The sequence below is a fragment of the Elephas maximus genome, chromosome 2 (genome assembly GCF_024166365.1).
Source record: "Elephas maximus indicus isolate mEleMax1 chromosome 2, mEleMax1 primary haplotype, whole genome shotgun sequence".
Lineage (NCBI taxonomy): Eukaryota > Metazoa > Chordata > Mammalia > Proboscidea > Elephantidae > Elephas > Elephas maximus.
The window spans coordinates 219,712,879-219,730,708 of record NC_064820.1 but is presented as its reverse complement, the minus strand read 5'-3'; the positions used below and the strand labels follow the sequence as shown (position 1 = coordinate 219,730,708).

Here is a 17,830-nt window from a genome sequence, read left to right as displayed (position 1 = left end):
GTAGAGTCAATTCTAACTGATAGCAACCCATGGATCAAAAAATTAAATTTAATTACAAAAAAAATTTTTGATGGCTAAGAAGGAGGTAAAGCCGGGACAAACAGCCTTCTAGACCCACGCTTCCAGGCTCCTTGCTCTCAAAATAATAAGGATATGCAGGCAGCAAAGACATAGTAAAGAAGAATAATGAATTTTCATACCAAAACTTTTTTCCAACTCCCTAAGAATCATGTATCCTGCATTCATTTTGTTTTAAAAGGAGAAGACAAATGGTGGCCTCAAAAAATGAAAACCCTTGGCTTTCTGAGGAAAGACATTTCTTTCACAGAAGTACACTAACACCTATCTGTCCTTTTCTCACCTTAAAATATCACCACTGGCCATACTCTCAGGTGTCCTCTTCAGGTAGCTGACTACCTCTGGGATGCACCTCAGGAAACAACAAACCACATCTGAAATGAGCAGACCAGAAAACTGGCTGGTAAAATGACCTGCCCCATATCAGAGGGCTTTGCAGTGCCCCAGTCTTCTGGTTCACCATGCTCTGCTTCCCAGCCACCATGGTTGAGCTGGCAGGAGCCTTCAGAGGAGGCTGATGGAGGGTGGAACTCTTTACTTTTCAGAAGGTCCCAGAGTCCATCTCCTCCATAACAAATTTTGTAATTGGATACATGTACACATTTGAGCATGAACATCCTTAGAAATAAAAGTCAGGAAAGAGGGTCAGGAAGAGCCGGGGAAACTGCAGAGATTAGATGGTTTCCCAGTGGAGTTCTTAGGGGTGAATATGACAAGAATGAGGAGGAAATAGAATTTGGGGTGTCTAGGCAGAGGGGGGAGGGGACATTAGTGGTTCAGTGGTGGAATTCGTATCTTTCCTGCAGTAGTACTGGGTTCAACTTCTGAACAGTGCACTTCAACAGTGCCATCACCCATCTATCAGTGGAAGCTTGTATGATGCTATGATGCTGAATAGTTTTCAGTGGAGCTTCCAGACTAACACAGACTAGGAGGAAAGGCCTGGCAATCTACTTCTGAAAATCAGCCAACCAAAACCCTATGGATCACAATGGTCCGATCTGTAACTGATCACGGGGGCAATGCAGGACTGGGCAGCATTTCCTTACATTGTGCATGGGACCACATGAGTCGGGGCCAGTTCGACAGCAGCTAACAACAACAGGCAGAGGGAATAGGGCTTGGCAAGGCAGGAAGGTATCCGACAGCCCTGGATTGCAGGGATCTGTAAATAGGGCGTGAGTGGAAAAGACAGAACCATCAGGACTACCAATCCTGGCTAAAGATGATGCTTGTGTACTTGCTAGAAAGGACTGGAGGATTTCAAGCAGGGGTGCCTCAGTCAGGTTTTTATTTTGGATAGATCTCCCAGGGATGCTTCAAGACAAATCAGTGGATCAAGTGAGACCAAAGGCAAGTGGAGGAAATGATCACAGTGCCCTTAAGGGAGGATAGCCAATAACTGGGAGAGGTCAGGTTTAAGATAGGTAAAACCTTTGTTGTTGTTAGTTGACACTGAGTTGGCTCTGACTCATGGCAACCCCATGCATAACAGAATGAAATATTGCCTGGCCCTGAGCCATCTTCATAATCATTGGTATGCTCGAGTTCATTAATCCCACCACTGTGTATTTTGAGTGCCTTCACACCTGGGGTGCTCATCTTCCAGCAACATATCTGTCATGGATTGAATTGTGTCCCCCAAAAATACATATATCAATTTGGCTAGGCCATGATCCCCAGTATTGTATGATAGTCCACTATTTTGTCATTCAGCGTGATTTTCCTATGTTTTGTAAATCCTATCACTATGATGTTAATGAGATGGATTTTCAGCAGTTATGTTGATGAGATTTACAAAATTGGATTGTGTCTTAAGCCAATCTCTTTTGAGATATAAAAGAGAGAAGCAAGCAGAGAGACATGGGGACCTCATACCACCAAGGAACCAGCACCAGGAGCAGAGCATGTCCTTTAGACGCGAGGTTCCTGCACAGAGAAACTCCTAGACCAGGAAGATTGATGACAAGGACCTTCCTCCAGAGTTGACAGAGTGAGAAAGAATTCCCCTAGAGCTGGCACCCTTGAATTTGGATTTCTAGCTTACTGGACTGTGAGAGAATAAACTTCTGTTTGTTAAAGCCATCCACTTCTGGTATTTCTATTATAGCAGCACTACATAACTAAGACATACCAGGCAAAAGTCTGTTGTGATCCACAGGATTTTCATTGGCTAATTTTCAGAAGTAGATCACCAGGATTTTCTTCCTAGTCTAAGTCTGAAAGCTTTGCTGAAACCTATCCACCATGGGTAATTGAAATACCGGTGGCATAGCTTCCAGCATCAAGCAACACACAAGCCACCTAAGTATGACAAACTGACAGATGGGTGGTAGTGAACTTTTAGGATTTGGTAAATAGCATGGGTGAGGAAGAAAGAGGAGACGGGGTGATGTCTCACCTCTGGCTTAGGCACAGTGTGGATGATGACTCCATAAACCAAAGATAAGAATGAAAGAGGAGGCCAAGAGTGAGGGCTAAAGGGTGGTAGGTGCAAAGTGGGTGAGCAGTAAAGAGACTAGACTTGAACATGTGGGCTTGGGGTGTTCATTGGATGTTCGGGTAGTGCTGCCAGTAGACAGCAAGAGTTCAATGGAGAGGTCAGGGCTAGAGATACATTTTGGGAATGACCAGCCATTTGTAGAAATTAGAGACATGATTGTAGATGAGCCTGCTTGGAGAGAAAACACAGAAAAGGCAAATCTGGGGAACTCCAACACAGCACTGGGATTGTTACCTAAACATGCCCATGTGTGGTAAACCTCGAGGTTTCAGGGAGAGTGGAGGTGAGTAATGATGAGAAGAGACCAGCTTGGTCTAAATTCCTTTCCTGGCACATAACACTCATCCCTTGGGCTTCAGTTTTGCCAACAATTATCACTATAGGGTTGGACTTGAAAATGGCTAAAAGAATCTCTTCCAGTTTCAATATGTTATAAATCTAAATCCCTTCCCAGTTATATAAATCTGACAACCAGGAAATTTACTTTGGAAGAAACTCTTGGCTTTAGAACAAAGACAAGAATTTGTTTGAGATCAAGACTGGAATGTGAATGCTTTACAGATATATACTCCTTGTAATCGCAAATATAAACTTTCTGATCGTGAAGAAAGGACATAAGGAGTTTAAAGACATCACATAGAATAACGAAACTACTTACACAGAAACATATGTCATCATTTCCACCAGACGTTATAATATAGATAAGTCAAACTAAGGGAGCTAAATTTAGGATTTTTAAGGGTCCTCCCTTCCTCGGTGTCAGAAGATTCAATTTAACTATAAGAAAGAGAAAAATGATGATAGAGACAGTAATTGATTTCTGAGACCAATCAGTAGAAAGGACATCATGGTTGGTAAAGCAGTGGGTCAGTGAAAATGAGGGAACCCTCAACGAAATGGATTGACTCAATAGCTGCAACAAGGAACTCAAACACACCAAGGATCATGAAGATGGCCCAAGACTGGGCAACATTTCATTTTGTCATACATAAAGTCCCCATGAGTTGGAGCCGACCTGATGGCAAGTAACAACAACAGTATATCGAACAACTCAGAATAAAAATAGCTGCAAGGGCTACCTATCAACAAGGTAGGGATACAAAAGGTAGCAGGGTTCTTGGGTCACGTGAGATAAAGTAGGCTTACACATAAGAAGATGGGCAAACTGGACAGGTCTTTGCAAGGATACAATGCCTGGAACCTGGATGCCTTCACTTTGAGGGGTTCTCACCACTAGGGTGGTCAGAGGTGACGAGGTCAGTGACCAATTGGTGAGGGGACTGATAGACATACAGACCCAGAGAGTGAAGGGAGAGCAAGTCACAGGCCCAGGAGAGTGTGTAAGGTGAAGGGACAAAGCCAGCAAAGCCAGGCTAAGGGGTGGAGCTGAGGGTCAACCCAAAGCAAGCAGAGACAGAACGAAGCTCCTGCAGTCCAAGGACTGGTTTGGGGCAAATTTCACTGCATTCTTCTCATGGAGTTGCTTTTATTTGTGAATTGTCATGACCGAATACATAGAGACTGGTCTTTAAGCAACTGCCTATACGCTCGTGTTTCATTACCAGCCAGTGCACCTCATGCATAGCCACCACCCAACTGTCAGTGGAGGCTTGTGTGTTGCCATGATGCTGAACAGGTAGGTTTCAGTGGAGCTTCCAGACTGAGATGGGCTAGGAAGAAAGGCCTGGTGATCTATTTCTGAAAATCAGCCAGTGAAAACGCTATGGATCACAACGGTCCAATCCGCAACTGACCAATTATGGGCATGAGTCAACGTTTTGTTCTCTTATCCTTGGGCTCACCATGAGTTGGGGGCCAACTTGATGGCAGTGAACAACTTCAACACCCAAACAGTGATACATCATCGACTGAAGTACTAGCCAAGCAGCTGTGATGGGCTCAGCACTCTACGAAGGCCATGGGAAGAATAAGTGTGATCCTTCACTTCTAAGGACTGAAATGTTGGCACCAGTGGAGCCAGAGCACTGCAATAGGAAGCTAAGAGTAAATAATGCAGTGATTAAATGTGAAGGAACCCTATGGTTGTTGATAAACAAAAGGTCAGAAGAAGAAATACAGCAGCATAAACTAACAAGATACCATCTTTTGCCTATCAGTTTAACAAAGATGGGGGGGAAGTGCTAATACCATTGGCAAGTTGGCAAGAATGTTAAGGAAAGGAACAGTTTTATACACTGTCAGATACAACCTTTGTAGGACAGTTGAGCAATATGTGTCAAAATGTTTAATATTCATACTTTTCATCCAAGTCATAGCAAACCTTAGAATTTATCCTTAATATAAGTGATGGGACAAGTGCCTAAAAATGTTGAGTTCAAGATATGTGCATCTCAGTGTTTTATGGAATAATGGGATATTGTAAATAAGTGGGACTTGATTAAGGAAATTACGGTATGGTTATGACGAAAGCTATGTGTTCATTAAAAATAACGATACATTCTTTACTGACATAGAATGTGATATGGTGTTAAGTGAAAGAGCAGTTTACAAAATGGTATGTATAGTATAGATATTTAGGGGGCAGTGATGATTCCGTGGTAGAACTCTTACTTTCCATGTAGGAGACCTGAGTTCTATACCCAGCCAATGCCCCCCAAGCACTGCCACCACCCATCTGTCAGTGGAGGCTTGCGTGTTGCTATGGTGCTGAACTGCCTTCAGTGGAACTTCCAGACTAAGACAAACTAGGAAGAAAGGACTGGTAATCTACTTCTGAAAAATCAGCCAGTGAAAAACCCTGTGGATCATAATGGTTTGATCCTATTGTGTATGGAGTTGCCATGCTTGGGGGATGACTCAGTGGCAGCCCACAACAACAAGTATAGATGTTTACATTAATAAAAATTGGATCATTACCTCCATATCTGTACATGTTCACAGGTAGAGAAATAGGTATAGAAAAGTGTTCACCAAAATGTAACAGTGGTTCTCTGGAGCTGCCATTATAAAAGAATTATATTATCTGATTTATAAGTTTTCAATATTTTCTAAAGTTTTTAAATAATGAGCGTGTGTTAGTTTAAGAATCAGAAAAAATAATAAGGCTACAAAAAAAAGCAAAATAACAGTGGTCAGTATTTCAGTTACTAAACATGTTAGAAAGGAAATTACAGAAACTCAAAGAAATTCAAGAGAATTTTTCGGTAGAGATGACCATTCTTAATTGCCTCAAAGTCATTTTTTAATTAGGACAGTCAATTTCTGTATGTATCATCCCAGCTCTCAAACTCAGTGGGTTATAACCTATATCTGGGCTGAAACAAAATGTTTTTAGCCCAAAATAGATAAGGTTAAAAACCCATTGAAAGTAATGACTTTCAAAAGATTCCAGGAACCCAAAAAAAATTAAGACAAAGACGTACAAAATCTGTTTAGTTTTTAGGAAAAAGAAACAAATGACTACAAAAATATCAGCTCCCAGAATACCAAAGAACTTCAACAGGGGGGAAACCAAGAGCAAAAGATTGGCATTTAGCTGTCAAAAATCCAGTATCAAAAGAGGGTTTGAAAACTGGTCATGCATCACCAATTGTATGTATCGAGATCAGTGTGACAGGCATGCATTTTCAAGAGCAATGGGAAGTTTTTTAATGTCCTAAAAAAATCTCTTTTCAGTGACTTCCTGATAATATAGCTATAATGTAACTTTTTTTTTTAATTCATTTAATCTTTGATGGCCAAATTCTGACCTAGAGAAGAAAGACGTAGCCGTAACCAACCATTTTACCAAGGCAAATCTAAGATTAGTTTTATACACAATTATCTTTTCTTCTCACCTCCAGGAAAAGCACAAAGAAGAAACCCCAACAATGGCCAAGCTGACAGAGTCCATGAGTGAGTAACTTGAAATTTATTCCTTATTTTTGGTTTTGAATGTAGAAACACAAAAATCATGCAAAAACTACATCCACTTCTGATTGGTCGATTTGACCTTCTCGTTCTCTCTTGCGATGAGCCAGGTCTATTGAACATACATTGCATCATATTAATGTGCATTATTCCTTATGCAAAATGCACCTGTATGGGTTAAAATTCTCTGCTGAAGTTGTTTCTCAAAGGATGGAGTTGAAGAGTCAAAATGGATTCTATGGATAGCACACTGCAATGGGGATCAGGACCCACAATAATCTCGATCTGACTTTTAGTCAAAGTCGACAGAGGTTTTATGTGCAGCTGTGCCATGGACTGAATGATCTAAAGAGAAGGAAAAAATGAGGAATCACTATAAAGCTTTCCAGTGTAGTTCCAACGTTTCAGACAGAACTATTGAACTATTGAAAAACTTGGGGTGTAAGTGGCTTGTAATGGTTTGGCATTTGAATATATCTGTGTTCCAATGCTCTAAGCTCCTCAGGTAAATAAACAGGAGACGCAAAGCATTTCTTGAGAGGAAAGGGGAATTCATTATACTAAATCCTCCTGCAAATGAGAAATGCCATTTCCTGTGTTGAAGTTTAAATATTAAGGGCCATGTGGATATGAAATAAACAGAGTGCAGAGTTCTCCTTGAAAATATATATTGCTCTTGGTGCTCTTGGTGGTAGAGCTTATATTTTGGGTTACAAGGAAGGCTCGTAAACACTTCTCCATTATCATTAGGGCCTTGAACGCCTTATTAAACTCACCTGCAAAATTAACCATTTGTCTTGCCCACATTAACTGTGTCCTGCTGCCTGCTTCTACTATCCCTCAAAGCATGAGACTATTAAAACACAAGTGTTCCCCTGTAGCATGAACAGTCAAGGAACCTTTATCCCCGAATATCCTCCCACCCCCACCCCGCCGCCGCCGCCGCCACCACCACCACCAAGGAACCAAAAAAACAAACCCAGATGGTTTCTGCTTGGCAGTTTAACAAGGAAAGTGTTAGCTGACTCTGGAAGCCCACTCAGAGCACTGTGTCCTCAGTGTCTGGGGGCTCTGTTTATGTCTCTTTTCTCCTCGGCCACGGATTCGATGCTCCCATCAACTTTATTGTGTAGTAATTGCATGTTAAGGCTTTACTTAGGCTACTGATGTATTCTTCTTACATAATCACTTATGATTTTCTTGAAGTTCTGTATATTTTCCGTGACCTATGTAAAACAATGGTAGTCCCTGGGTGGCGCGAATGGTCAAGCCATCAACTACGAATTGAAAGGTCTGTGGTTGGAACTCATCCAAAGGCACTTGGAAAGTAAGGCCTGGCAATCTGCTTCTGAAAGGTCACAACCTTGAAAACCCCATGGAGCCATTCTACTCTGGGTCACCATGAGTTGGAATGGACTTGATGGTGAATTTTTTTTAATGTAAAATAAATATGTAGTTGTATATTGTATTTTATTAATTACTTTAATGAAACGTTTATTGTAGCATTGACTACAGGATTAGAATTCCTGCCAAGCAGAAACCATCTGGTCACTTGGACATCTCTACGTTTAATTAAAACCAGATAGGAACCTCCTCATGTCGCCGTGGGACTAGTAGCAACATGGCAACAGGGTTTTGCTGAGCGTGTTTCTTCCTCTTCTAGAGCAGGGGTGAGGGGTGCTTCTTCCTAGAGAAGGGGCTGAGTGCTGTTAATCCATCCTCGCACCCCAAATCAACTTCAGTCATTTATAAGCAAGAGACGTAAAAATGCGAACAGATTTCTTAGTGTTTAATTAAAAGCAACTTTATTATTTAATAAATACAAGATATTACTTTAAAATATTTTTATGCCACATTATTGAAATGGGGAGGGGGCATGAAAAAGAATAAAAAAGAAAGAAAGGAAGGAAAAAAGAAGAAAAGGAATAAAATAGATGTGGAGGAAGAGATGGAAAGGCGGCAGGAGAGGTATTGACAGAGAGAGGATCAATAGGGTCTAAAAATCAGCAAACTACTCATGTCCCTTCCACCTGTCTGCCAGTTTGTCACACTGTGGTGGCTTGCATGTTGCTGCGATACTGGAAGCTATGCCACCAGTATTTCACGGACCAGCAGGGTTACCCATGGTGGATGGGTGTCAGTGAAGCTTCTAGACTAAGACAGAGTAGGAAGAAAAGCCTGGTGATCTACTTCTGAAAGTTAGCCATTGAGAACCCTGTGGATCACCACAGAATACTGTCAGATATAGTGCTGGAAGATGAGCCCCCTAGGCCGGAAGGCACTACACAATAGCCTCAGCAATGCACTCAAACATGCCAACTATCATGAAGATGGCGCAGGACCAGGCAACGCTTCGTTCTGTTGTACGTGGGGTCACCACTAGTCAGAGATGACTCAACAGTAGCCAGCAACAACTCATGCCCATTTCCCAGCTGTGGACTTCCAGCCTTCTGAGGGCTGTCAAGTTTTCTCCACTACCCTCTGCCACTTTAATCTCTGTTTATATCTCTGAAATGGATATTTTCACACTTAGACCACCAGAAACCCTGTTCCAGACAGGCAACCAGAAAACCCACATTGGAGGAAGTTTTTCTGAGGTTGGCCACAGTGACCAGCACTACCTCACCTACTATCTGAAAGCCTGACCCCAATGGGGACTCTGAACCCTGCTACAAATAAGTATGCGATGACCCAACAGGGATACTGACCCCACTTCCCCCCACCCCCACCCCTGTGATGGTGGCGGTGGTCAGCTCTGTCCCCAGGCACTAACCTCGGTGAGCCAACGGCAAATTGGCGGGCGCCCAGTTACCGGTTGCGTTGGGGTCAACTCTGACTCCTGGAGACCCTATGTGTATCAGAGCAGGGTTTCCAAGGGCTGATTTTTCCTAAATAGATCATCACCAGTCCTTGCTTCCAAGGCACCTCTGGATGGACTCAAACCTCCAACTCTTCTGTTGGCAGCCGAGCACATTAATCGTTTGCAGCACCCAGGGACTCCTGCAGGTGTCCGGAGGTGTGCAAACAGCCTGGGGGTTCTGGAATCATGTTCTGCATGGAACACCTTTGTAGGCTCTCTTTCCGTAAGTCTCTCTAAGTAACTAGCTTCCTTGGTCATTGCCAGCTGCTAGATTAGCCCAACACCCCAGAACTCCTGGGAACATGGCAAATCCAGCACAGGGGTCTCACCCATGTTTCTACATGGTGAGATTGGATTATAATTGGATTATAATCAAAGATCTGGGCTGTGTGTGAAGGTGTAGTTGCAAGGGTGGGACAGGTGGGGAGACTTGGCTCCGACACCTTCTCCAGGTTGTGGATTCCCTTCCTGGGGTACCCCCACTTGCTGTGTTGTGGGAGTCCCTGGAGCTTCCACCCCATTCTGTGCTGTGCATCAGTCACCCTTCTTCAGTGCATCGCTGCATCAGCAGCTGTGGTCACCTGAGCTGCAGGCAGCCCCCCAAGGCCCACTTTCCATCTTAGGCGAGGAGGTGACCTCCAGTTGTTCTCAGCCACCGTCTCCCCAAGCCTCTCTTGGGCACCTGTGGCGCAAGCTTTTCCTTTGTCAGCCACCTATCTCTCCCAATTTTCCTGGTGAGTGGTTCTGCTCAGGCCCTCCCCTCCCGCAGGTCCACCTCCACATCACAACCATAGCATGCTTGCATGGCAAAGAGAAGAGTTAGGAGATGTCTTCGTTACCTAGTGCTGCTTCTGTAACAGAAATAACACGAGTGGTGGCTCTTGTAGAACAGAAATATATTTTCTTACAGTTCAGGAGATTAGAAGCTGGAATTCAGGGCATGGCTCTCGGGCAAGGCCCTTCTTTGTCCATTTCAGCTTCTAGTACCTGGCGGCGGTCCTTGGCATTCCCGGGCCTGTAGATGCATCTGTCTCCATCGTGGTCAGATGGTGTCTGTCTTCCCCTTATGTCTGCCTGTTGTTTGTCTGTGTCTATTCTGCTCCTTAGGAGCCCTGGTGGTGCAATGGTTAAGTGCTCGGCTGCTAACGGAAAGGTTGTCAGTTTGAACCCACCAGACATTCTGCAAGAGAAAAATGTGACAGTCTGCTTTTGTAAAGATTTACAGCCTAGAAAACCCTATGCAGCAGTTCTACCCTGTCCTATAGGGTCCCTATGAGTCGGAATCAACTCAGTGGCAGTGGGTTTTGTATAATTCAGAAGTGGTTAGGTTTAGGACCCACCTTACTCTAGCATGGCCTCATTAACATAACAAAGAAAACCCTTATTTCCAGACATAATTATATCCATCGGTACAGGGGTTAGAATTTCAACATATGTTTTGGGGGGGGACACAATTCAGTCCATAAGAGGGGGGAAGCTAATGATCCTTTTCCAATAAAACAAGGTTTATTCGCGTTGCTACAGGGCTGAGTCTTTTCTTAGCCAGAGAGAGGGGAGGGGGCCATGTTCCCTTTCACAGTCCAGCAGCCAAAGACCTGCTTTGGGAGGTGTTCAGAGGTCCTGACTCTCTGCATGGACATAGGAATTGCTCCTACAATTAAAGAAATGGCTCAAATTTAGTACAGACTTGAAAATGTCTAGAGTCAAATGAAATGAAGAGAGAACCAATTACAATCACTACACATTAAAGGAGCTGGATGAAAGCAGAGTGGTTTTTAATCATTTATCCCCTCCATTGTGGAGTGGCTATTATAACCCCAGCATTGTGTTAAGGCGTGGAAAGACAAGAAATAAGATCCCTGCACCCACTGCCCTGGGCATTGTTTTGTGGGGAAGGAAGCAGGAAACTAACAGCTCCTCACAGGCTACCACTGCCCAGCTGCCCCTTGGATCCAGGCCAGTACCTCACAGACCTCCAAGGGGCACACATCATAAAGGCACCTGTATAAGTGTCCTGGAGTTCCTGGGTGAGGTAAACAGTTAACATGCTCATTTGCAAACTGAAAAGTGGGAGGTTCAAGTCCACCCAGAGGCACCTCAGAAGAAAGGCCTGGTGATCTACTTTCAAAAAATCAGCCTTTGAAAACCCTGTGGGGCACAGTTCTACTCTGATGCACGTGGGGTCCCATGATTGGAATTGCCTCAATGTCAATGGGCATTAGCTTCCTAGAGCTGCCATAACAGATTACCACAAACTGGGTGGCTTAGCAACCAATTTATCTCACTGTTCTGGTGGCCAGAAGTCCAAATTCAGGGTGTTGGCAGGGTGTCCCCTTTGGCTGTGACAGCATCACTCCAATCTCTGCCCCGTCTTCACAAGGCCTCCTTCCGTGTGTGTCTGTGTCTCTTCTCTGTTGTAAGGACACCACTCAGATGGGATTAGGACCCGCCCTACTCCAGTATGATGACCTCATGTTGACCTAACTGATAGCATCTTCAAAGACCCTATTTCCAAACGAGGTCATGTTAACGGGTACTAGGAGTTAGGACTTCAACATATCTTTTTGGGGAACACAATTCAATCCATAACATGGAGGTGTGTGAGAATATCAGCATCTGACTCAAATTCATGCTGCAGTAACCAAAAATATCTTTGTGGCTTAGCAAAGACATGTGTGCACAGGCACATGTATGCACGCATGTACATGAGACACATGCATGCACACACACATGTACACACATGTATATACATGTCTATTCCTCCTTCACACCACTCGTCAACACTGGTCAGCTATGCGCACTGGGATCATACCAGGAACCCGGCCCCCTCCTCAACCTGAGTTTCCACGTTCATTGCCAGGTGGGGAAGGGGACATGGCATATTGAATCTTAAAATTCCACCTGAGGTGACTCCTATCACTTCCACTCTCCTTCCATTAGCCAAATCGAGGCAATGGGCACACCTAACTTCCAAGGGGGAGGGGACCACAATTCTGCCCTGTGCTTGGAAGGGGATATGTAGGTCAGTGCTAACCAGAAGACAGAGGGAGGAAGCTGTGTGCTGTGAGAACCAAGAGGCCAAACTGGGGCACAGGGAAGCCATTCATCTGTTACCAGTGGCCCAAGACCACCGCCACCCCAGGCCAGAGGGATGGAGGGATGACACAGCACTGGAGTTGACAGCTGACCTGGCTGGTGGATATTGGAGCCACACAAGAGAAGCAGAAATTTATACTGAGGCCAAGGACTGGAAAGAAAAATACCTTGACCTCTCCCTTGACATCCAGGCTCCCAATGGAGGATGCAACTGGACGTCAGTGGGCAGAAAATCCCTGTGATGCAGACTTGAGCAGGAGAAGGTCAGGACAGCAACCTCAGGGGCACTGGGCAAAACCGAAATAGTCCACAAGAGGGCTGGCTAGTGATTGCCACTGCGGCTCCAGAGTCACCCACATCGAGAGAAAGCTCAGGTTGAACAAGTGAAAGAGCTCAGAAAGCTGGTATCAAAATCTAGACGGGTCCATTTGTCTTGTGGTCATAGAGCTACGAGCAATTGGAGAACAGAACCATGATTCTCTTCTGTATGTTGCCTTCTGGGTTTGCTCCTGCTTACTGGGGTTTTGTAAGCTGGTCACTCCCATGGGAAAAATGTCCACCTTTACTGTCTTAGTTACCTAGCACTACCATCACAAAGATACCACAAGGGGGTGGCTTTAAAGAACAGAAGTTAATTTTCTCATAGTTCTGGAGGCTAGAAGTCCAAATCACGGTCTCAGCTGTGTAGATTCCTTCCTTGTCAGTAGCCCTGGGAATCTCTCGGCTTGTAGATGGCCCCTCACATGGTGTTTCCCTACGTATGTCTCTGTGTCTCTTGTTCTTTTTTATCAGACACCACTCAGAAAGGGTTAGGTTTAGGACCCACCCTACTCTGGTAAGATTCACTAACGTAACAGAAGAAAACTCCTGTTTCCAAACAGGGTCATGTTCAGGTACAGGTCACATTCAGCATGTGTTTTGGGGGGACACAATTCCATCCATAGCACCCACCTCCCCTCCTTGCATGTTTCTCAGCCTCCTCTGCAGTGGGGGTCCAGCCTGGCCGGGCATGCCTCACACGGAGTCTGATTGGAGGTGAGTTAGGCGTGGGCGCAGGTTTTGAGTTGTCATCCCAGGAGCAGGCAGAGGCAGCGATTCTCTTACCAAGCGGTTCTGCGTGCGCTTCTGGGAGTTGGGTCTGGAAGCCCAGAGCCTGGAAGCCCAGAGCCTGGTTCCCCTGTTCTCCTCATGACTCTGGGAGCTAGATAATATCCTTTAACCATCCCGGCGGGCACACCCTCCACCGAGAACTCTGCCTGATGCAGCTCCAAGGCTGGCTGCTCTGGGTTTCCTGCAGGATGAGGGGTGGGAGGAACCAGAGCGAATAATCAGAGGAGACGGCTCAGGGTGGCAGCCAAAGCATCGCCTTATTTCCTTATCACCTAGATGGAGATCTCCACAGGAGATTATAGTGCACATTTGGTCCCCCGCACTATGTATACTTACAGCCTCACTGTCAGGCTGAGCAGCTTCCTGTAATCCAAAGCAGAAAAGCCAAGAGGCTCTCCCCAATTTGTGCTTCTCTCGCTGAAAATCTATTATTTTTTTCCCTAAGAAACACAGGCTTGTCCTTACTGGGAAACATCTTTGAAATCCAGGGATAATTGCCTCCTGGTTGAGATGATGGTTCAGCTGGGATCCAAGATCCTGGCTCTGGGGGTGAAGGGGCTGCAATTCCCTGCAGCTGATGTCTCCATGGGGTGGGCTCCTCACCCAGCCAGACCACCTCTCCTCTTCCCTCCCACACCCCTCAACGTGGGGACTTTCTTGCTTCTGGGTCTCTGGCAAGGTCCTTTGCCCCGATGGCCAGCTCCAAAGCAGAACGCAATTTCCTCCCTTGCCACCTCTGGAAGTTCCATGGAGTTTAAAGGGCACTACTGCTAGAAACAAACAGGTCCGTCTTGGAGGAAGCACAGCCAGAATACTCCTTAGAAGTGAGGATGGCGAGACTTCAGTTCACTGACTTTAGACACATCATCGGGAGGGACCAGTCTCTGGAGAAGGACATCATGGTTGGCAAAGTAGAGGGTCAGCGAAAACAAAGGAAATTCTCCATGAGATGGATTGACGTGGTGGTTGCAACAATGGACTCAAACATACCAACAATTGTGAGGATGGTGCAGGACTGGGCAACGTTTCGTTCTGTCATGCGTAAGGTTGCCAACTTTATGGCAACTAACAACAACTGCTAGGAACACACAGGGATGGCCAAAACAGCAAAATCAGTGGGTAAATGTCAGGCTCAGGCAGAGGCGTCACTAGAGTATGGCAGGTATTGCACCAGCCATGGGTGTGTGGCACCACTGAGCAGTTCCTATTAAGCTGGTACAGCCAGCAGTTTATCTACAGAAAATGGCGCCTATGGCAAGCACTGAACCTGCTCCCTGTCCACCCCTCTTTTAGATAACCTTACCATAATATCACCTTAAAAATACAAGTCAAGCTCATTAGTCTTTTAATGAACACACTACCATGCTTAAGGAAGCCTGTTGGGCCATACCAGGTTAATGGAAAATGCTCAGTGGTGCCCTGCGCCCAAGGCTGGTGCAATACCCTAGATATGTGACTGCCACTCAGGGTGCCTGGCACTTGTATCAGGCACTACTGGTCTTTGTTGCAGTATAACTGGGGTTAGGCCTGTTTTCTCCAATGCGTTTCCCTTCCTCCTAAAATCTTGAGATCGCTGTGACCTCTAATGAATGTGTCTTAGTGGATGAGAAACTGGCAGTTCTGTTATATACACCTTCTCCCTGGCACTAGGAAGATCTCAATGAGGGTTTTTCAACCTTGGCACTGTTGGCATTTGGGGCAGGGTAGCTCTCCACTAGAAGCCCTGGTGGTGCAACAGTTAAGCACTCGGCTGCTAACCAAAAAGTTGGCGTTTCAACCCACCCAGCCACTCTGAGGGAGAAAGGACCTGGCAATCTGTTCCCATAAAGATGATAGATTAGAAAACCCTATCGGGCAGTTCTCTTCTGTCACCTGGGGTCACTGTGAGTCAAAAATCGACTCGACAGCACCTAACAACAATTCTCCATGATGAAGGACTGTCCTGTGCATCTCAGGCCTCAACCCACTAGATGCCAGTAGCATCCTTCCCCCCGTCCCAGTTGTGATAACCAGAACTGCTTCAGTCATTGCCAAATGTGCTCCAGGAAGCAAAATTGCCCCCAGCTGAGAACCACTGTTCTAGATAAAACCAGGACCAATGAAACTAAGCAGACTCCAGTCATTTATTCTTCTGAACAGTGGTGGGGTTTGTGAGTCAATCAGAGAACCCCAATATCAGCCCACGCCACAGCCCCAACCCTCTACTTGCCGACATGGGGATGGTCAACCTGACGCCTCCTGGCACTGCCTCAGCCACCTGACATTGGGGCGACTGAGGCAACTGAGGCTCCAAAAGCTGAAGTGGTGTTCCTACTGTGATAATATTCAGAAGTAGAGTTGCCAGTGCCACAGCCCGTGGGACCGGTAGACACCGCAGAAGTGGCCAGTGGGAGGTTCAAGGAGGTGGAGACCCTGGTTCTTGCCCTTTTCCCCTGGAAGCTGGAATGAGTGCCTTTCTTTCCAAAGCAGCAGATTTTAGGACCTGCCCAGTGACTTCTTCAAGAAGAATTTTTCTCACTCATTTTGCCTTTCTGAGCCATTGATTGGTAAAGCCCAGCTCCAGGCCAGCTGGATCCACATGGACTGTCTTAGCTTGTCCCCATGTGCCCAGCTCTCAGGGTGCACCACCGTGACTGGAAAAGCCTGCGTCAGGCATTTTAAGGCCATGCCTTCCTCTCTTGTTTGGGATCACAGGGACTTTGGTCCGCCCTCATTTTCCACTCCTTTCCCAGAAGGTAATCTCTCATAAAAGCAGCTGTTCAAGGCATGAGTCACCGCTCTACCAGCCCAGCTTGGCAACTCGAAAGCAGCCAGCCCAGCCAGGCTGCCACCACCATGTGCTAGGGCCCCGAGCCCCAAATCTCTCTGCTGCTCTGTCTCTGTCAGCCCCACGCCCACAACCCCCACCAGTCGGCTGTGCTGCCAGCCCCCCACCCTCTTTGCCAGGCCGATGAGAGGTGCCCCGGTGACACCCCAGGAGCCCTGGGCCCTGCTCCAGACCCATCTCAAGTGCAGACCCACCCCTACAGCCCCACAGCTTCCACGAGAGATGTAAAACACATCCACACCCACCTGCCTTTGCTCCAGCCCAAAGTAAAAAAGTAAACAAACACATTTTTAAACTCTTGCCTCACCCTTCCTCCTCTTGCCTTCCCTGCCTCCCACCAACTGCCACACCGTCTCACTGTCCCTCCCCTCCTTGCACCTGGCTCCTGAGCCTGCTCCTCCTCCCACAGCCTGCCACTACACCCTGGGGTGCTGCCCTCCCGCCTCCCACCGTGCCTGTCTGCAGCCTTCCATCACTGCCAGAACCTCCTCCCAGGGCTGCTGGAAAACAACAGTTTTCATCTAGCAAGGCAGGGAAGCACCCAGAGGGTTTCTGCAGGGATCACACAGATCAGGCTGTGGGGCTGGGATCTGGGGTCTCAAGGTTTTCTGGAGCCTCAGAGAGAAGACAGAAGTGCAGTTGGCATGTGGGGGAGGGGATGGGAGTCTGTTTGGAAAAGATGCCCAAAGCTATGGGCGTGAGAAAGATGGGGGAAGGGGTACAGATGGTCAACTCTAAGGAAGTCGCTGTTGCTGTTAGCTGCCGTGACTTCAGCCCCAACTCAGGGTGATCCCATGCACAACGGGACCCAACGCCTCCCGGTCCTGCTTCATCCCCATGGTTGGTTGCAGATCAGACCACTGTGATCCGTAGAGTTTTCATCAGCTGCTTTTCAGAAGCAGATCACCAGGCCTTTCTTCTTTCTTCCTAGTCCAGCTTAGTGTGGAAGCTCCTCTGAAACCCGTTCGGCGTCATAGCAACACACAAGCCTCTCCTGACAGTGGTGGCTGCGTGTGAGGTGTCCTGCGTGGAACACAAAAATTCTACCACTGAGCCACCACCACCCCCAACTCTGAAATAAAAATAAAAAAAAACTCTGAAATAAGTGTGGCAAAATCTAGACCAAGGGGAAGTACGCGAGCGTGTTTGGGAGGACTGAGGCTACGAGAGCTGTACTCAGATGCGCGGGAGCAGATGGTCAGAGGAGGCAGTGGAGAACACTGAATTTTAAAGGCTCCAAGCCCCCAGAGTGCAGCAACAAGGACATGAGGAAGGGGCCAGCCCACGCAGGAGCCCACAGGCCTTTCCTTAAAACCAAAAACCAAATCCAGTGCCGTCGAGTCGATTCCGATTCATAGCAACCCTATAGGACAGAGTAGAACCGCCCCATAGAGTTTCCAAGGAGTGCCTTTCCTTCGGTTACCAAAAAAAATACCCATTGCTGTCCAGCCTGACTCACAGTGACCCTATAGGACAGAGTAGAACT

The 17,830-nt window shown here is 46.4% G+C and overlaps 1 protein-coding gene across 1 annotated transcript in view; it reads left to right on the top strand.

Annotated features, from left to right (window-relative positions):
- The window catches only part of KCNJ6 (potassium inwardly rectifying channel subfamily J member 6), a 390,033-nt gene that overhangs the window by 111,148 nt on the left and 261,055 nt on the right, over positions 1–17,830 (top strand). The window contains exon 2 of the mRNA XM_049874841.1: positions 6,385–6,436. Within this exon, the coding sequence (XP_049730798.1) occupies positions 6,412–6,436 (25 nt within the window). The 5' untranslated portion in view covers positions 6,385–6,411. The remainder of the gene's footprint in view (positions 1–6,384; positions 6,437–17,830) is intronic.